A 22,306-nucleotide genomic window follows, 5' to 3' on the forward strand; every position below is an offset into this window, starting at 1 on the left:
CTAACAGGCAATCTGTGTTCTGGGCTCCCCATCAGCCTGACAGGCCTTTCTCAGAACTTCACTAAAGTCTGAAGATCTTCCTCCCCAATCCTCCTGCCTTCCATTCACTGGTGTTAGACCAATATTGCAGGTGGAAGGCTCTTCTACCTGCTCAAACTTTCTCTCCCCTTTATCCTTCTTGGGTGTCTTCTCTCATAAATGTCTTTCACTTCTAATTCTGTCTTATGTCTGCTTCCCAGGGAACTGAACTGACATAGCCATCCAATGATTATTGACTATCATCATAGTCCAAAGGATAGATCTGATTAATCCACATCTAGATGTTAAATTAGTTAAGTTCTTGGCCTTCTAAATGGGTAACTTTTAATAATACCTAATGCTACATTCTAAAGCCGACCCACATTTCTAGGTTTCTTTTTTGTCTTGGATGCAGTTTCTAGCTTTATAAAGCAATAGCACAGGTTTCAAACAGATAGTCAAATGAAGAGTCAACATGTTACAACCCAACAGACACATTTTTATGCTTCATTTATACATATTCTACATAAAATAATTCTACACATGAAGAGTTCTTAGTAATAAAATACATCAGAGAAACAGCCTGGCATGAAGATCCTCAGAAGGAAAAAAAAGTCACCTGCATTTTATACCTTCTAAGCCTAGAGCACCTTTGCCATACGATGGCCTACTTCCTCACAAGAACTCTCCAATACTTAATGCTACGAACCTCAGAGAAGTTGTGAGAAGTTACCTGCCCCCGCAAAAAGGGCAGGGGCAGTACTGAACCCAAGTCCATATGACTACAAGTCCAGTTCCTCTTTCCAGTACCTATTATTGCCCCTTTAGTTTAATATCAACATATAAAAGCTTTAAAAAAAATTTTCAATACACTTTGCAGCTAATTATTATATTGGCTCTCTTGTTGTCAAGAAAAAAAATATTCCGGTCAGTCAGTCATTCTCTGATCCCACTTTACCTCTGATTTCATCTGAAATAAACAAGGTAGGGAATAATGTATAATATATACATTTTTATAAATATATAAGGAAGTCTCATCCATCGCTATATATCCAGGAAATTAGAGTCTGTTTTGGGGGGAAAAAGCCTTTTAAAGAACAAAATGGTTGATGAAAGAACAGGAAACAGAGTAATCGTAACAACTGGAAGAAAAGTTGCTACAGATAAGCTGCATACTGTGTAAATACTGGGCTTCCTCTTCTCATCATAACCGACACCTAGCATCCCTCAGCCACCTTTCCGGACCCTCCATGAACCTGGGCAACTTTGCAAGATAAACTTATTCTTGTTAAGATCAGCCTTTACTCTTCTCTGAGAGTCAAAATTCAAGCTATAAAATAATGCCATTTGCAGCAACATGGATGGACCTAGAGATTGCCATACTGAGTGAAGTAAGTCAGACAGAGAAAGACAAATATTGGATTGGCCAAAAAGTTCATTCGGGTTTTTCCGTACAGTGTAATGGAAAAAAACACAAACGGACTTTTTGGCCAACCCAATATCATATGATATCGCTTATATATGGAATCAAGAAAAAATAAGGTACAAATGAACTTATCTAAAAACAGAAATAGAGGCACAGATGCAGAAAACAAACTTATGGTTACCAGGGTGTGAGGGAAGAGGAGGGATAAATTGGGAGATTGGGATTGACATATACACACTACTATATATAAAATAGATAACTAATCAGGATGTACTATATAGCCCAGGGAACTCTACTCAATACTCTGTAATGACCTATATGGGAAAATAATCTAATAGAGTGTATATATGTACAACTGATTCACTTTGCTGTACAGCAGAAACTAACACAACATTGTAAATCAACTATACTCCAATAATTTTTTTTTTAAATTCAAGCTATGAATTCTTCTGCCCCAAATAGAACTGTCTATTAAATTACCTTGTAGAAGAATGACTGTAACTGCTTGGGTAGCTTTGTGTTGGAGATGGGACATCTTATCACTGATAACAAGCACAAAGGAAATATAGTAACTTTGATTAATGCCAAAATGGAAGATGCAACAAAGGAGTTCAAAGAAAAAGAAAAAGGTGTTTAAGTTGTAATGCCCTCTCTCATCAGTGCTCTCACTCCCTTAACATAACAGAGTATGATGAATACAGAGATGCAGATGCACATCTGAGAACTGGAGGGAAGGATTACACAAAGATAACTTACTCCAAATATTCTTAGAGTAAATCAGTATAGCAGAAGTCACTATACTGACACAAGTACTTGCTAGTAAATTTATAAGCAAGTATTTACTTTTACTCGAAATTTATAAAGACAATCGAGCATAACAACCCTAAAACATGAAATAGACTGTTTCTTCTAATTGATAAACATTATTACTATTCATGCACATCATTTGATCACCCCATACAATGTTTTATCAGACCTTCTCATATCACGTTAAAAAAACATAACAGCATTATCTTAATTTGTTGATGTTCAGATAAATACATAGCACTAGTAACGAAACAAGGGTAAAGAAAGAAGAAGCTAACTTGCTATTGACAGAATCCACAAAAGAGTCTAGATTTGAATCAACTGAACAAATGTTTATAGAAAGCCTACAGCTGACTACAAAGTAAGACACACCTCCCCCTTCGCCCCTGGCTTTTAGAAAGGTGGAAAAATTAATACAGAAACCTCTCAAGTCAGATCATAAGTACAACTGAGTATGAAGTACTGTGAGGATTTAGAATAGGTAAAGATAATATCTGGTTATGGGGGAATACAGACAGGCCTCACAGAAATGCCTGTGTCTCCCTGTCATTCTTTCATTTCTAAAAAGATTATGTTCACTTGAAAAAAAACAGAAATATACAAAAACAAAAGGAAATATGACACCAAATACTACCACTTTCCTTTCTCTGGCTCAGTAAGTCTATCCTCCAGAAATAAAATATCTTAATTTTTGAAATTTTTTAACACTAGATATATATTTTTAAAACAGTAAAAATCAGAGTGGTGATTTAAAGGAGGACAACACATATTACTGTATAACTTGTTTGTTTAATTTACTATCTTGGTATAAGATGGCATATGAAAAGGAAAAAGGCACTCTCTCTTTGAGATGCCCAAGGCAATGGTGACCTTAATGGACATCCTTGCAAACCCTCTGATAGAATTTCTCAGCGGGAAAATAACTGAGAAGGTTCTCATGTAAGAACTTAGAAGGCTACACGTGGTCTGTCTAGATCCACGCTCTTAAATGCAGTAGTCACTAGACACATTTGGCTATTTACATTTAAGTTAATTAAAATTAAAAGTTCAGTTCCTTAGTCACAATAGCCACATTTCAAGATCTCACTCAATGGCCACATGTAGCTAGTGACCAGCGTATTGGACATCACAGATACATAACATATCCGTCACTGCAGAAAGTTCTATGGGACAACACTCACAGTAAATAAACCTGGTATTTTTATTTCACCTGGCTAGAGAATGGATTGGTCACAAAGACTGCATGGGTAACTAATGAAGAATAAAGATGAAAGCCACCCAAATCTGGAAGGCTCCCTCAGTGCCAACGTGAACCACACTTAGTTGGCACTCATCACTCTGAACCAGAATGCTTCCCATATGTGAAAAGAGATGCCTGACGGCTGATGGACTCATGACCTCCCAGAAACCATGCACTTGGTGGCTGCTTATCGCTTATATTCTTCACTCATGATTAGTAAAATCTGGCTAATTTTACCAATGTACATATGTTGCATATGTCACAAGTCATAATCTTGTGCTGTATCTCAAGTTAAGATCTATGATTCCAGAATAGCACTCAATTTAACACAACTGAATAGTATGGATGTACTATAATTTATTTAATCATAAATCTACTGATAGATATTTAGGCTGCTTCAAGTGTTTTGCTTGTACAAATACCACTGCAGTGAATGCTCATGTGCATAAATCTTTTACACATACATTTTATACAGGTTATTATTCTGTAGGACAGAATGCTGGAAGTGGTTTTGCTGAGTCATAAGGTTGTGAACGTTTGTAACTTTAATAGATACAGCAAACTACCTTTCTAAAGAGCTGTACCAATGTGTTCTCTCTCTGATAGTATAATAAAGCCCCTTTTATCCAGACTATTTCCATCATTGCATATTATGTCTTATTAATTTTTGCCGATATGTTTTTTTACTTGCTTTTCCTTCAGCATTAGTGAGGACAAGATCTAGTTCCATGTTAATTGGCTCTTTGAAGATCCATAAATTGTCTTTTCATGGCTTTTTTATATGCTTTTCCATTTTATTTATTAACTTTACAAGATAGTATGTCTTCTGCTGATTGATCGGTAGGAAGTATTGGTTTACTTGTGCTACTTTGTGTTTTATGTGCTGCAAACATCTGTCCTCTTCAACATCCACCCCTTTCCCCTGCCACCCAATTCTCCTCACCACTTCTGCCTTTTAACCTGGTTTAAGACACCTTTTGCCATCCATTAAGTTTTTATGTCATCAAATATGTCGTTCTTCTCATTTATGATTTCTGGGTTCTAAAACCTAAGTCTTCCTTATGAAGTCGTTTCTTCATTCTAAGATTATAAACATAGCTTTCTGTATTTTCTTTTAAACTTTTAATATTTTTTTACATATAAAACTATCATCTATCTGGAATTTATTTCTGCATATGGTGAGAGGTAATGCTCCAACTTAATTTTCTTACAAATAGGTAGTCAATTGTTTCAGTATCATTTAGGGGAAAAAATTATCTTTACTCCACTGATTTGAAATGTCACATTTATCAAGTATTAATATCTTATAAGTATTTTAATCTGTTTCTGGGTTATCTATTTTGCTTTAATTACCAATTTAGCTAAACTCTTCTATCTTCTAGGTTACAAAAAGTACAAGGACTTGAAAAGATTCAGGGTTCCAATTCCATGAAGAAGTCCTTATTTTAATGAATAAGGCCACAGTTAGTGACTTGACAAACAGGAGTTCTGGGCTTACAGTATGTTTTCAATCTACTTCTGTTACCAGCTTTGTTACACCCTCCTCAACAGCAGCACAGTGTTTGGCACATGACAGGACACTAAGTTGTCCTTTGTTGAATGAGTTAATGCTTAATAATGAGTTCAGTTTACTCAGAGGAAAGTACATAACTTCAAAGTCATTATTTGATCGCTGTCAACTTTCAGCTTACTAGCAATAAATCCTAGAAAGGGGAAGTAATAATTTGCACTATTTAGGAATACAACAGCTTCACTAAAGCTACTAAAATAGTACATCTCCCCCCAGATAATGTTGCAATGCATCTATGGGCCCCTCGGGCTGCTGGCCACTCCCCTCTCCTACTCTCTGAGATGTTGTACTGTCTCTGAAAATCTCCAAAGCCCCTCCCCATTGGAGGAGAACCTTCACATCTTCCCACCACAATGCCACAGACTCTACCTTCCCTCCTATTAGAATAACTGCTCCTGGTAGGACAAACCTTCCCAGCTTACTTACTTCGAGGATTTTCTATCACCTCTCTTTTCTGTACCATTCCTCTCTTCTAGATCATTCTCATCAGCAACTAACAAGTGTAAATAGCTTCATCTTAAAAAAAAATAAAAAACACCTTGTCCTCAACCCACATACCTCTCCAGCTAACATCACATTTAACTTTCCCCTCTATAGCAAAATTCCTTGAAAAAGTGCTTGGACTAGCTGTGCTTTTTCCCATCTCTTGAACCTACTCCATTCAAGTTTTACTCCCCACCATTCCCCTGAATTTGTTATGATCAGGTAACCATTAACCTCCAAGTTGTCAAAAACAACAGTCAGGTCTTGGTGTTCATCTTATAACTCCTATCAGCAACATCTGACTCAGTTGATCACTCCAACCCTGAAATAATTTCTTTACTTGGTCTCAAGGACCCCAAGTTCCCATGGTTTTTCATACTTTACTGGCTGCTCCTTCTTAGTCCCCTTAGATTAATCCCTCCACCCCATCTCTCTGATTTCTATACATAGAAGTGGCCCAGGGCTCAGTCCTCAAAACTCTTCTCTTTTCTAACCACACTTACTCTCTAGGTAACCTCACCTAGTCCCAAGGCTTAAATATCCTAGTGACCCTTAAATTTTGTATCTCCATATGCAACCTTAGCTCTGAACTAAAAAACTCATATATACACCTACACACTCAATATCTTCAGTTGGATGTCTAACCAATATATCAACCTTAGCAGGTCCAAAACCAAAATCAAAGTAAAACAAAACAACAGGAACAACAAAGCCATGCTCTTTCTCCAGCATCCACCCAATTCAGTTACCACCCTAGCTAAGCAACCATTAGCTCTTGCCTCAGTTACTCGAAAAACCTACCTGGTCTCTACTTCTGTTCTGCCACATTCCCTCTCCCCTAGTTCTATTCTTCACAAGTAGCTCTCATGAACCTTCTAAATTATAAACCAGACTATGTAACTCCTCTGCTCAAAATTTTCCAGTGGTTTTTCATTACTTGGAATAAAACCCAAAGACTGTCCATGGCTTGTAAAGTTGTGATCTGACCCCTGATTATCTATCCAATTGTCACCTCCACATCACTCACTCTTAACCAGCACAAACCAACTATCCTGTACATAAGGAAATAAATGGTGTCTCCTGTCTCATGGATACATCAAGCTGACTTCTACCCCAGGGCCTCTGTATCTGCTCTTCCCTCTGTCTGATGCATTGTACCTACAGATGTCTGCATAGTAATTTTCTCATTTCATTTAGGTCACCTTCTCTCAATTTTTTAATCCTGATTTATTTTTCTTCATAGTACTTAATACTACCTTACATTCCAGTATATACTGGTTTATTGTCAAACACCTTAACTGGAATATAAGCTCTATGAGACCATGGAATCTTTTTTTAATCTACTTGTTTATCCTCAGAAGCTAGAACAGTGCCTGAAACATAGTAGATACACAATAAATATTTGTTGAGGAAATGAGTAAGCAGATGAGCATTTATATAGTTTGATTATGAATGTGGCTTAATGATCCTAGCTTAATACATAATCCAAAAGAGCAAACCTGTTTTGGGGTATTCATTACTCACTTTTCGTTGTTTTACAGAGTCCAATTTTATGAGCCAATATGAAGCCACTTTTGTTTTATGATACTTCCAGTTATCAATCATCTGTTTTGGAGGAGAAACATTAAGAAATTTAATCTAATTAATTTGTGAAATGAAAGCACTATAATACTATTTGCAATAAAGAATGTCTACTTTCATAAAAAGACATGCGAAAAGACTTTTAATGTAAGATAAAGAAGCCATCTGAATTTAAAGCTTTTCTCTTTTTGCTGTAAAAAAAGCACACAATCTCTAATGGTTGAAAGTCAAATGTCTTCAGGAATATAAGGTTTGGGAAGAAGCCCAAAACATAGATTTTTCATTTTAATTCCAAGAACTGTATTTACAACATCATTCACAGTAACAAAATATTGAATAACACATTAGAAGATAGCCTATATTTAATTAGGATTCCATTATGCCCCTGTTTTATTTTTTGTGCAAATCTGCAAAATTTCTGAATATATATTCTAGTTATATATATTATAATAAATAGATAAAAATAGTTGCTGCATAAGTAAACATATAGTAAATAATCTAATGTCTTGTATAATTATTAATATCTTTTATCAATTATATAAGCCTATATCCACATTCTTTATAGAACAATCACAGTAGCCACAAATATTAGTTCTACTCTCAGATTATCTAATTTTTCATCTAGCTGATTCAGAAAGGTATTACATAACTTATATCTCTAAGATATAGAAATAAAATATCTGGTACAAAGACGTCCTACTTTATTGAATAAAATAACATATGTAAATAAAAATATATCTAGCATAATGCTTTATAACTAATGTTCATTTTTCTTCCTTTTCCCCTGATGTAACAAATAGCACCTCATTTGCAAACAAGATACCATTTCACTTTTTAAAAAATATATAACAAATGCAACGCATAATATTTGGGGATTTTGGTTATAACTATGTTATGACTACAAAATACAAATTGCCATTATTGATTTGTTAACTAAGAAAGTCTTTTTTATTATTGTTTTTTGTTTGTTTTGTTTCTAGACAGCGCTTTTAGACAGGCCTAAAGTAAAGCTAAAAAGTGAAAAAAGCCAAATGTATGGCTGTGGTTTTTATCCTACAACTGGCCACTAGATGGTGCCTTCTCCTCTGGATTAAAAAAAAAAAAAAAAACAGGGAAACCAGAAAACAACGGTCTATTCTGAGGAATTATCTAAGAAGGACAATTTGAGGAGAATTCTTGAATGAAGAAATAGAACTCTGAGTGAAGAAATGCTCTTTCACCAAAAATATTCGAATACCTTGGACCTTCTTTCTAAATTAGGAGTAAGTCATTGACTTTAATGTGAATTTTAGGACTGACATTTTAGAACGTTCCACTGGGTGGTGCAAATGCTTGTGTAACAAGAAAACACACACAACATAAGCCATTTCAAAATCTGACTAACACCATGCAAGGTGTCACATTCAAATATTCTGGACACTTTATGCCCATGGCCCCACTTTTTTCCTTATTATCTCATTCCATATTAGATCTTTCTAAATCGTTACAGAAGCAGGCTTAACTTGATATGTCTTTAATCATTAAGAACGATAATTATTTAACACTAATTATTTTCACTTGATGAAGCATCATTAAAATAGGACTATACACTAAAAGATATTTTGCATTGCTGATTATAAATGTGATTTCGTTGCTCGTGAATCATAACAATTAAAATAACCCCTGTATCTTCTAAAGCTTGTGGAGGTTGAAAAGAACATCAATTAAGTTTACTATGTCATTGAGGATAATGCCATCAAGCAATAAATTTTAATATTTTAAGAAGAAGAATAAAAAGGCATGAGCTCCTTGGTATTTTATATACATCAAATACTCACATCTTCTATCAGAAGTAATGATTCTGCATCTGATTTTCCTGGAAACCGGATCTTCATGTCCTTGAGAACAAATAAGGTCTGACTTGTTAGATCGTCTTCTTGTTCTTTTGGTCTCAGTTGCCGCAAAGACTCACTCTTAAATTTGAAAGAATACAGATATTTGGAGGGGGTCTTATTTCATTGTGCCACTATAATCTGAAAGATATTTCTAGGTAAAAATGATGCACTTTTAATTGATAAAATAACAATAAAAAAGGAAGAAAATAATGTTTTTACATTTATTCTTAGCATTAAAATCTTAGCATTAAAAGGGTATGATTTCCCAAGAGTGTCTTTCACACTTCCACACAGTTGTATTTTATGTAGCTCAAAATACTAAAACAAAAATACAAGTGTTTAAAAAAGACTTCCTGGTCAGTTTCATTTTCTACATATACCTTAGGCAATTCTTGATTAGAAAAAAAAGCATTCATTGTTACCCAGTGAAATTCATTCACTTATATTCTTCAGACTCTTCCCTTTGGAAGCAACTTCCACATTAAATAAACAAATTAAATAAGTCCCTGGTCTATGTGAAGGTACATGGAGATATCTATTTGAGCATTTATAAAACTAATACTATATGTTAACAACATACAGGAAACATTATAAACAATGCCGTACTTCAGTGCTCTAAGGCTAATTTACCAATAGTTTATTTTTTTAAACTATTAATCAATAGTCCCATTAAGGAAAATTTTCCATACAACAAATTTCCCCAAATTTACAGATATACTGTACAGTACATTGGAAAATCACATATCTACTCAGATGATTTTCAACAAAATTATCCTACTCCATCAGCAAATGGAAAATAAAATACTATTCTCAGTGTTCATCCTCAAGTTCTGTGATACAGTGAAGTCTGCCTTTTAAGAGTCCATACTCAGTTATAGGTGAAGAAAGATGAATAAACGCAAATTCCAGGAGGCCATGAGTTGAATTATAGAAAGGATCTGAAGTTCAATCTGTCCTCCTTCCAGCTAATCTCTTTGCCACTTAAATCCTATATACAGCGCTAATCTCAGGGGAGCAAAACAGAAGACTTACCATCGGAGAGTCGGTAGAGCTGGAATCATGTCTTTGAGGCGGATGCCCCATGTAGGAGGAAGCACGGTTTAAAGAATGTGACCGAGACCCTGAAGCTGACCGGGATGATGATATCACTTGTTGAGCAGAAAAGGGGCGGTTGTCTGCACTGGATGGTGATTGAGAAGAGATGGACCGAGGGCAACTGACTGAACGCCTTATGGAGCCTATGGATGATGGAGAGGAGGGATCGCACAGTAGCAGAGTTAGTAGAAGTTTTCCACTGTATTGGATCTATACAAAGTAATAATTAGCAGGGTGGCAGTAAATGTCAAAGCATAGGCATCATCATGAGAATATGAGTTTGGAGTTAACTCTTCAATTTAAGCAGTGAACTTGGTGCAGAACCCCTGTCATGTGTAAAGAATGGCTATCATGAGAATAATACTTATACAGTACTTTAATGTTCTAGTCTCAAAACATGACATAAAAGGAACAAAAGAAAGGAACGCTAACATGTATGGAGCTCCTTCTATAAACCAGGCATCATGCTAGGTGCTTCACTTTTATTTTTGTTCTCACAGAAACCCTCTGAAGTACAAATCTCCATCACCTGGAGACTCAGAGAAAGAAATTTCTCAAGGTCACATGACAAGAAAGTTACCAAGTTCAGATTTAAATCCTGACTTAATGGCAGCAGCCTCCCTCTTTCTATGACGTCATGATGCCACCTACTATCTTCAGACTAGACTGGTCGCTCATCAGAATCTGTGTAGAGGTTAGCAATAGAATATTTTACAACAGGATTCATAGGGGGAAATGGATAGGAGTCTATATAATGGCCAGGATAAGTGGATGTTATAAAATTTAGGGCCCATGAGAATAAAATAATGATAATAAAACAGAAGAAAAACAAAGATTATCCTAATGAAGTTTAAATATGTAACTGGTTATTATAAGAGTAGTACTAGACAGATAAGTCTTCTTATTCACAGGACAGAAGAATTTTAAAAATTAGATTTACATTCCTATAGTAAAAGATTTAAGTGAAGAAAAATGTCTGGATCAAAAGGGTTGTTATCAGAACAACTAGGGAAAACCACAGAACATCTTCCTCAGGGCATATTGAGAACATTTAAAAAAGAGAACCAACTATTCCAGGTAAATTTTAATTCCTGACACAGAGAAATAGAATATCACTCAATATTATCAACATTTATATCTTTTTTAATACATATATTCTATATACCCTCTGTTGTATATTCTCTCTCGGCTTGGGAAATATATCAATCACTCTTCATTAATTAAATAATTTAATAAAACTCACATGAAGGCAGGATGAATACCCAAATATTTCTCTTCATTAGCTGTTGAAAAAAATTTAAACCTTTATAAAGGCAATGGACATGAACCTTATGTTTAGGGAAGTATTTCTAAAGAATATTTTGAATTGATGATAAGTCTAATAGTCCTCTTTTGGTTCTGGAGAGGACCAAAAAAGTATACTCATTCAAGCTATAAAAGATGTTAAAAAAAAAAAAAAACCTTCCATTTGTTCCAACCTCCTTCTGAACCTGAAAGTCACACTATTTTTTTAAAGAACGGTGCTTCTAAAAAGGGCTGTGTGGGGTACATAACACTCGTCAATCTTCTACTAAGAAATACCCATAAGCATGTACTAATACCTACACCTTGGCCCTGCTCTCTTCAAGGGCTTACAGTGATGGGTTTGGACATATATAATCTGATCATAGCTGCAGAAAGAAATATCCTTTCTCTTGAGTCACCAGAGATTTCCATTTTTTCTTCTGCATACACTAGAATTCAGACAGAACAACTAAATAGCTAGACATGCCAATGATACTTAGGTAGATTAACAATAAATGGTTGAAACTTGCATACACAAATTATCTGAGAAAAAAATACTTCATATAGTTTTGTGTAGGACTACCATATATCAAATCTAAATATATCCTTTGGTACTGTAATAATTTTAAATTGCCTAAATTAACTATCTACAACAGAAAGCATTGTACATAATCTGGATTTTTGTCCTCGGTTATCAACATCCCTTTGTAGAGAAAACTCAAGGAGTGCTTGTGGCTAAAATATTCCTTAGTGTAAGATTAAAGAGGGAATATAAAACAAATTGAAAGCCTTGCTGCAATTCTTAATGACTATAAAAACAAATAACCAATAAGGAAAAAGATATTAATTGAAATAGACTAGCTATAAAGTGTGAATTTATGCTTAAAAACATTTCTAGTACACTCTTTGTCTGATCTCAATTTATTAACCTATTGGTCTGAGAAGAAAGAAGAATCTCAGAGCTATAGGAGCCCTAGCAATTTTTTCTCACCACTACCCTTATCCTCTGTCAGTTCCTGCTGTTAAGGATACACACATTAGCCAATAGAAAAGGGGCTCCAAAACTGACAAGATCTGGGCAGAACAATGTCAGCTTCCAAAAGAGAAACAGAGTCATATTTACACAGAGATGCACTGAAAGTACTTAAGGAGCTTTTAAGAAAAAGGGAAATAATAGATAAAATAGCTTACAAACTCTGGAACAGATGCTCAATAAACATATATTAAAGGAGTAAATAAACAAATGAAATGGAACATAATACATTATTTCCCCTCCAAACACATAAGCCCTCAAAGACAGGAACTTTAGCACGTATCTTTATGGAATAATTTGGAAGTAAAAGAAAGACCATTGAAAACCTTCAACTATTAGGTCTGCATTCCTTATGCATTTTCTCATAAGTCTGGAAGGCCAGGTTTAAAACATACATATTATCAGGTAACTATTAAACCATTGCTGGAGATAGAGCAACAAAGGCTCAGAAATGTGTTTATTGCGTGATTGGACCGGTCCCTTTGTGGAGCCCTAGGATGAGGGAGGACAAGGCAAACAGCGAGATGAGAAACAGAGGTTAAGAAAAGTCCTGCTTTGGAGGCAGCATCAGGAAGGGGTATCCGACTGAGCCTGGGCAACAGCAGTACCACACTGGACATCTGGGGATGAAAGACGAATAACAGACACAATAGTGGACATTTGGGATCGAAGAAGGAATGAAAGACAGGAGAATGGAAGAGAGAGAAAATGGGAAAAGGAATAAAAGAGGAAAGAGGAAAAAGGCAGCAGGAAAGGAAGGAGACAGAGAAGCTGGTTGGTTCCTCTCCTGAATACTTCCTTCCTATACACCGAAGCCCTGACTGAAGTGCTTACCCGTGACGAAAATGGGAGGGAACAAAACTTCTAACTATTTCACAATTGTGTGGCTCACAGATACAGTCAAGTCAAATGCCTAGGGAGATACACACATTTTTAAAAACAGGCGAGAATATGAAACAAAATGAGTGCCAGAGTGGGGAATGCAATGAGAGAATATTTGGGCTTAAAAGAGAATGCAGTCATCAGATCAACCATGAGGCACATTTTACACAATTCATGCAGAAATCTAGGACTTAACAAAAACTTTGAAATATAGAAGAATGGACTGTAGAGATCCTTAAGTCAACTCTTTTGTTTTCTATTTGCAGACCCCGAAAAGGGTTGTGGGATCCAGACCTAATCAAGGTCTGGTTGGAGAAGGAAGTGGGATAGAATCCAGGTCTCCTCACACACAAGGGTTCGTTTGGCCCAAGGTCTTTTTATTGAGTTCAGTTCCATAATTTGTCACATAACAACTAAATTAGAAGAAATTAACTTACTGGATGGTTGGATTAATCTGTAGTGGTTGGACTGTTCAAGATTATATGTAACTTGCTTTTCTCTTTTCTTATTTTGGTACTCTTCTTTTTCATTTTCTTCTGATTCTGAAGAGCTGCTGCTACTACCATAGCTGCTGTCACTGCTGTAGTACTTCTGTCTTTTGGTTATCTCGGTACTCTCGGGCATGGAAGACAGAGGCTAAAATGGAAGGAAACGTGATATTTTGTTACAATTCAGAAAGGCTCATTCACATGATTACTTACTATTTTTAATTTCTCACTTACGATTACTGCTTTTCACTTAAGTCTGAAAAATCCCCCCGAAGTACTACTGCTCTAATGCTATCCACTAATTGTTCTGTTTCTATGAAATATTCTTTCTTAAATAATACAGTTCAGTCATGATGAGGAAAATGCCGTTTATGCACGATTCAAATAAAGGACCAAAATATCCACAAAGAATAACAAAATAAAGAAAAAACATTTGAGCTAAAAACATAAAAATCAAACATAGCTTTTCTTCATTCCATGCAGAATGATTACTCATTACTCATCAAGACTCAGAGGTATACCTCTGTTGTATCCCTAATGTTCAAAATCACTCAACAAATGTGTATTTGTGTGTGTGTGTATGTGCACTTGTGTGTGTGTGAGAGAGAGAGAGAGAGAGAGAGAGAGAGAGGAGAGAAGAAGGGGAAGGAGGGGCAAGAGAGGCAAAAGTAAAATAAAATAAGGAAGCAGAAGCCAGATAAACCACTATAAGTAAAATAATCCACTATCAATAAAGTAGGTCATATCTTAAAACAGAGCCTATGAGCCTATGATACACTCAGATAATATGCAACAAGAAGCAAGGCATTCCTCACATGTCTAATTTCTCTTTGGACATTTTTAGAAATAAAAATTTTTAGTTAATTATCCACTTTCCAAATTGGCCAAACTCACAGCTTTGCTTGGAGGATTTCTACCTCTGTTACATAGGATCTGGACATAATGGAGCAACATTACTTTTCATTGCCCACACTACATTTTTAAAAAGGGATATAATGTAAAAATCAGTATGGCATAAATTTTTTAGAGGATAAGTGCCATGTAGAAGGGTAAATCTGTGAAGATTTTAAATGCCAGGCTATCATGTTCCAAAAATATCTCCATCAGAATCACTTGTCTCTGAATCTCCCAATCAATGTGTTTCCAATGATGCCAGCTGAAGGAATAAAAGATAAGTGGGACATCTTCACTTCAGAAAGAATGTGCACAACCAAGAGCACAACAGTTTTGTAACTTAGTCATTTTAAGAGACAATTACACATGCCACATGCCTCTTACTTCCTGGGGAAGGTTCCTGCAGTTGTATACTAGTTTCTTGTTCTCTGTTAAATCAAACAAAAATGCTTTGATGTTAGCATATACCATAATGAAATCCTGGGTTACCCTGAGATTTCACTGAAATAAGGTATATCCTCTCATGTAACAGTGTAGGATGAAAGATAAAGAAAGAAATAACATTTCACGAAGTGCCTGGAATACATAGTAAGCCAAAGCATGATGTTCTTAAAGTTACTGTCTTAGCAGAGGATGAAAAATAACCAAAGCGGGGAAGTAGTTTAATACACTAAGGTACCAACTTGTGTTTAAAAATATGTTCTCCTTTTGATAGTCTTAATATTTACTGAGCACTAACAATGTTCAAAGAGATATGCATAAAAACATTTACCAGTAACACAATCATCAAACATTTTGATAGTCTTAGGGAATATGAATTCTAGAGGAAGGATGTTTCTTCAGAAGTCTAGCGTACCCAGAAGAAACAGTGGCACAATCAGGCTTGCTAGTAGTGCCTTCCTTCAAGTAGGCAAACAGCTTTAAAGTTTCTTAAGGAGCTTGACTACATAATGAGTTACTCGATCCTATAAAGAATCACAAAGGGAAACGGATAGTTGAACCTTTGTGTCATATATGCATTTGGGATTTGTTAACCAATACACTGTTAAAGCAATAAGTAATAAGAAGTCACAGCAACATAAACTCCAAACAGTGCCGTAACTACAAATTGGAATTTGTAAACCGGCGCTGAGTTCTGACACAAACCATACCATTTATTTTTATGTCCAATTGTATTATGAACTGGCTCATATATTAAAATATATATAAATGGCATAAAGAATAATAAATACTAAGTACCTAGCACTTGGCTGAAGAACAATGCTAATACTTTACGTGATATTATTTACATAGCTAATTAATACTTCTTAGATTCTCAAATAAGTGAAAAGTTATTTCTCCCAAGTTCAATTTAACCTTGATAACCTTCAATTATTTTACCAGTAAAGACACTGGAAATCAGTGTTTGACATGTGATAACAACCCTCTAAAAAGGAAAGGCTGCTTTGAAGTTTGGCTCACTCCAGACCCTCAGTATACCTAAGGTTAGAAGTTATAAAAATAATTTTACTTTTTTTACTTTTTACCTTTTTACTGATTATGCAGTTTTCAACACTTCAAAACATTTCTGGTGTTAATAACTATAGGAACTAACCAATTCATTTCATTTCAACGAATACATTGTTAGTTCCTACTATTTGCCTGGAATAAGAGGGGTTGAAATATACACAGTGTGAATTCTGCCCTCTAGGAGGTTATATTTTTATTTGGATGATAAGCCTTATTTGATGAAGCAAAGGAAAATATAAGACAGTAGAAGACTGACTTAGAGCCTTTGCATTTGCCAATCTTCCATGAATATTGTGCCCCCAGGTTGCCTCATATCTGGTTTGCCAAATTGCTAAATAATTAATATACAAAGTTTAGAGACTTCCCGATGTTTTCCAAAATGAAGCAATAACTCACGAAGGTATTGACTTTTACAGATACCCTAAAAAATATTTGTTCCAAAGGAATTATCAACATCTTCTACAGTTCTTTGATATAGAATACATAATTCAGAAGAACAGTGCCTGACATTCAAGGTCTCTGGTCTTCATCAGATATGTATCTTTTACCAGGTTCATCTTGCACCAATTTACTCTCCAAGAATCTTCCACCTGAGTCATACCAAATTCCTTGTCATTTCTCCAACATCCTAAGCAGCATCATACCTCCATGTCTTTGCCTTTAATGTTCAATTCAAATGGCACTGCCTTTATGAAGCCATCCATAATCTACCAATCCCTTTCTTCTCTATGTTGCTGTAGCACTTCCCACTCCCTTAATTACAGTACTTGCCACAATATACCCTGGTTTTTGGTTCACCTATCTGCCCTTCCACTAGTCAGTGAGGTCCTTGTGGACACATTCAACAAATTTAACTAATGGTTTTGAGAACCTACTAAGTGCCAGATGCTATGCTAGGTGCTAGAGATGTAAAGATGGAATACACCTCCTATCCTCAAGGAACTTACAAGCTCATACTAAGGCAAGCATGCAAACAATTATTTGTCACATCTGCTCTATAGAAGTGTCACTTGTGGTACAGCAATAGAAGGAGGGAACAGAAGATCTAAGTCCAGCTAGGAGAAAGAGGGAAGATTTCACAAAAGCAGCTGGATTAGGAGGGGGGTCTCTAATCAATCAAGCAATTAATCAATTATTCTTTTAATAGGCAAGCATTCCAGGCGTATAGAAAAAGCATGACAGAGCATGATGTATGTAAGGATATAGTAATAGTTCAGTATTGCTGAAATGTAAAGTGAAAAACAGCAGAATGAAAAAACTTTCCAAGACTTTACAAATTCAACTCTTTCCTACTCTACTAGCAAGGACTTTGACATATAACAAAAGAACATGTGGATGTCATCACCACAGAGCAGATGAAGGTAAAGCAAACACCTGCCTATTTTTGCCAGCATGACAGCTTTCTATGTCTTCCTAGAAACTGTAACTATTTTTCCTTACAAAATTTCAATATTGCCGTGCCAGCAAAAGATGGGGCTCCCCATTAGGATCTCTGGAGTCATGATTTGCCTGATCTATAATGCTACACGTCTCTGATAATTATATGTTTGGAGATAGGAAAACATAATACTGAGTATAGAATGAGGGTACCAGTTCTAGGTCCTGCTTGGCCCTGACTCACAGGGCTTTCACTAGATGAGGGAAGAGTCAGAAAATGAGGAAAACTATCAAAACAAAACAAAGCTTCTCCTGAGTATAAGAAAGCATGATCTTCCTAATTCTATCTTCACTGGAAACACAGTCCACAGAGTTCCTTGAAAGTAGCATCAGTCATTCTTACAGTGAGAAATACAAAGGGAAAATCAACTGTCCTTAGTAGAGTCTATCTACTCTGATATTAAGGAAGATAAAGATACTGCACCTTTGGTCCTCGAGACTTGGCAGTTTTGCCCATCAACTTTTCGTCATCAATTTCACATTGTTCCAGAAGATCCAAAATATCTTCCTCCTTAAAAAATATTTAATTAAAATTGTTATGACTAATGGACTCCAGAATTAATTAAAAGATTATTAATCTTGTGTACAACAAGGATTCCGAAAAGTATTTAACAAAGATTGCTCAGATCAAATGAGAAATAAAGGGTCATGGCAAACCCTCTTAAAGAAACTTTCACTAAAACCTGGCAATAAAAATAATACTTAGCTGAAATCTATTATGTATTGATTATCATAAACAAATATATCCTTATGTTCTAGTATACTATTAAAATCTTAGAATACAATACTTCAATAAATTAGCCTATTGGACACTTTAAAATTTCTAAAAGTTCACTCTAATTTTTCCAGACCGCAATTTCATCAATCATTGCTGTATCAATTAGTGCAAAATAATATTACGACTGCAGACAGAACACTGATGATTGGCCTAATAGTTTCATTTAGAACAATCTAATGTTAGTATTTAGGTAATAGGCACAATTTAATGAAACTTTAAAATTTTTACCTATTGCACACGAGTATCTTTAGAACTTTATGAAAGGTTTTCACTCTATAGGCCTAACACCTTTTCTCATGCTCTTCTAGAGTCACTTTGAAGTCAAAGGGTAAAGTTATAAAAACATACACTCAAGTGGATGTTGAGCAAATCAGAGCAATAGGAGTACAACAGCTTTACTAAACGAGGTAGAGTTAACTGCTTTCATTGAGTTATTTATTCAACCTATACAAATATCACAACTTCATTTATATATTTATGATTTATATCTGTGCTTCTTTTTTTAAAAAAAGGGTTTTAGAGAAACTAGAAATCTCACTGTGCAATGGAAATCTGTAAAATAGGTTACTCTTCATCGCAATCTAAGATTTAGCTATTAAAATATCAAAAGACTCTTAATATAAAGTTTGATTAAACAATAACCCTACAAAGGATTCCAAAGACAGCAGCATAAGACAGTTAAAAAGTAAGGAGTTCTGCTTCTGTTCAGGAGAAGGAAGGTCATATAGACAGCATTTTCATCATAAGAGCTAAAAAAAGATGATAAACTAAATAATCATATATTTTAAGACATTAGAAAGCTGTGGATAAAAGTAGTGTAAAAGGAATTATACCAGAGAGGGAAAAGTTCTCCCTAGGTGAGCAGAGATAAGTGGCCACTTTCTACTTTACGTTCATTTGTCAGGTCTGGACACAGATGAGCAGAGATTAGGTCTATAATAGAGAGATTCTGTGGGGGTAAAGAGAATCCAGTGGAGTTTTCAAAGGTCACGTGGGCTACTGAGACATCTAGAAGAGCCCCACAGAGCTGGTTCTCTTCGCCTGCTGGGTCTTTCCAATAGCAATTTTAGTTGAGTATGTAGTAGAATAGGAGGATAGAGGCATGGATGGAAAACCAGAACTAGAGAGAAGCTCACGCACTGCAACAAAGAGCCCGCGCTGCAACGAAAGATCCCGCATACCTCAATGAAGACCCACGAGCTGCAACTAAGACCCACCGCAGCCAAAATAATTAATTAATTAAATATAAATAAATAAATTAAATAAAACTCTATAACCATCGCCTGTAGTGTACACATTATTTTCAAGTAGACTTGGACATTCACTAATATAAGTACCATATTGAGTTAAAGCAAGTCTCAATTTATTTTACAAGACTGAAATCAGAATATGTTTTCTAACACCAATGAACTAAGCTAGAAACTTTACCAAAACTAAAACTAGAACATTTTAAATGTATGGAAATTAAGCAACAAACTTCTAAGTAACCAAAATAAAAATAAAAAAATAATTTAAAATGCAGTTAGTAAAAATACAATATATAAAAATGCTAGATATAAGGGTAATATACAAAAATAATCAGGTGTTCACATCCTGGCAACAAGTTAAAAATTAAAAAAAATTACAAACAATATTATCAGCAACAGCAGCAAAAACATCAAATACTTAAAAATAAATTTAATGAAAGATGTGCAAAAACTATAAACTGAAAACTACGAATATAGCAGAGTTATTAAAGATCCAAGTAGATGGAGAGATATGTCATATTAATGGATCGGAAGACTCAGTATTGTTAATTCCCCAGAAATTGTTTTGTAGATTCCTCAGTCCAAATTAAAATCCCAGCAGCCTTTTTTTGTAATTAAAAAATTAATCAAAATCTAGAATCAAATTGATTCTAAAATGTGTATGAAAGCATAAAAGGACCTAGAAAAGCCAAAAGAGTTTTAAATAGAATAAATTTAAGGACTCACACTACCTAGTTTTGACACTCATTATAAAACAACAGTAGTAAAGACTGTGTGAGTGTTATATAAGAAGAGGCTCCCAGATCAATGGAAGGGGGCAGGCAAAGTGGTGACATTTAAACTAGATTTTGAAGAATCAAATTGAGACTTGAAGCCTATTTATTATGTGCCAAGGTACTTAAAACAGACTATTTTAATTAACCTCAATTTTAGTTTCATAACCTGTCAAGTATACTTTTAATACTACTATTTTAGTGATCTGATTGATCAAATAGTTTAATGTAAGTTTACAAAATTAACATGTGGGGGAGCTGGAATTTGAATGTAGGTCTATCTGGCTCCAGAATCCTTAGGATTTCTAGGAGCAGAGTGATGGGAAGATGAACAGAGGCTGCATCCAGAGGAGAGAGAAATGACATTATAAAACAGGTAGAGGAAAATGAAAAGGTCTCTCACTGTCTGGGTCAGGAAAAACAAAAAGACCACAGAACATAATTCTAATGGTGAAAATACTTGCATATGTCAAAAGAGGGATATTTAAAGGAAAAGAGCATTGGGGTATACAATATTCCTTCTGCTTCTGTCCCTTAGGCCTAGCCAGCTTGAAAATGGCTTTATATCCTCCTGTTGCAGAATTTTAGTGAAAAGACCATAGCAAAATCTATCTATAATAAACTTTATCAAGATTTTTGAATCACTCAATATAACAGGGTATCCAAGATACTGGAGGTATCACTCTAGGGAGATTTCCAGTAATGTAAAATATAAACAATTTTAATAGGTCTGTGTGATGGAATGACGAACACAAGGAAGAGTAAGTACGTGAGTAAATATGAATACTTAGAAAACTATTAAAGACCACTGACTGTTTAGACAACAAATATAAACTTGTTTGTCCAATGGAACATTAGCAAGCATGATGCTAGCAGAGGCTTGATTAGTCGCTGCACTCTGGGCTTGTCCTCTTGAAATGCTCCATTTTGGAACCCTGAGCTATCGTATTAAGAGATCCAGTTACCCTCCTTACATGGTCATGTAGAGAGAAAGAGACACCCAGCCTGCTCCCCAGATGTTCCAGCTATCTCATCTGATGCACCAGACACAGAAGTGAAGCCTTCTTGGATTTCCTTCCCCAGTTGAGTTGATAAATGCAAATATATGATTCACTCCAAGCTAGCTCAGCAGAAGAACCACTCAACTAAGCCCAGCCAAGACTGTGGAATAATGAGCAAATAAATGCAATGGCTTATTATACTGCAAAAGATAACTAACAGACCTTTTAGTAAGGCAAATAGATTACTCTGTGTGTGTGTTTCAATTACTTCTCATATGCCAGGTCTACGCAGTATCAGGAAAAAATTATTGTATAACGTTAGTTACAATCTAACTATGTAGCAATATAGTTACATAGTTAACTATATGGTTAACTATGTAACTCATATCTCATTCTCAAACAATGAGAACATCACAAACCACTAGGTTATTTCAATCTATTTTTTTATTCAGTTATGTATAAATAACTGTAATAAAACATTTATTAAAATAGATTACAACATAATATCAACATTTTCTACTGCTTAACTTGTCTTGTTAAAAAACATCTTATTTATGAAATCATTTGGTTGGTTATGAAACATTACCAACTGTTAAAATGGAAGGAAAGTGCATCTTAAAAGTAAAATGTTTTTATATGTGGAATTAAGATGGGTTGTTTATAAAGACATATTGTGTGGCTTCATTCTTTTTTTTCTTTATAAACATTCATTCCTTTACCTTCATCTTTTTCAAAGGATTATTCATCTCTCGCTGGAATGAAGCTGCTCTTCCTGAAAGGAAGGTCTGAAAGGCAACAGCCAACAAATTTTCATACTTTTCAAGTAGTGTTTTATCTTCAGGAGGATAAATTCGCCTACAATAAAATCAGATAAACCAGCTTGTTT

The 22,306-nt window shown here is 35.1% G+C and overlaps 1 protein-coding gene across 3 annotated transcripts in view; it reads right to left on the reverse strand.

Annotated features, from left to right (window-relative positions):
- TTLL7 (tubulin tyrosine ligase like 7) overlaps positions 1-22,306 on the reverse strand; it is a 97,654-nt gene that overhangs the window by 25,920 nt on the left and 49,428 nt on the right. For all 3 annotated transcript variants that reach the window (XM_060024294.1, XM_060024288.1, XM_060024281.1), the window contains exons 12-17: positions 22,140-22,275; positions 18,046-18,132; positions 13,731-13,929; positions 10,032-10,237; positions 8,943-9,077; positions 7,069-7,149 (exon numbers count right to left, since the gene is read on the reverse strand). In XM_060024294.1, coding sequence (XP_059880277.1) covers positions 7,069-7,149; positions 8,943-9,077; positions 10,032-10,237; positions 13,731-13,929; positions 18,046-18,132; positions 22,140-22,275 — 844 coding nt within the window. The remainder of the gene's footprint in view (positions 1-7,068; positions 7,150-8,942; positions 9,078-10,031; positions 10,238-13,730; positions 13,930-18,045; positions 18,133-22,139; positions 22,276-22,306) is intronic.

The sequence above is a fragment of the Delphinus delphis genome, chromosome 1 (assembly GCF_949987515.2).
Source record: "Delphinus delphis chromosome 1, mDelDel1.2, whole genome shotgun sequence".
Lineage (NCBI taxonomy): Eukaryota > Metazoa > Chordata > Mammalia > Artiodactyla > Delphinidae > Delphinus > Delphinus delphis.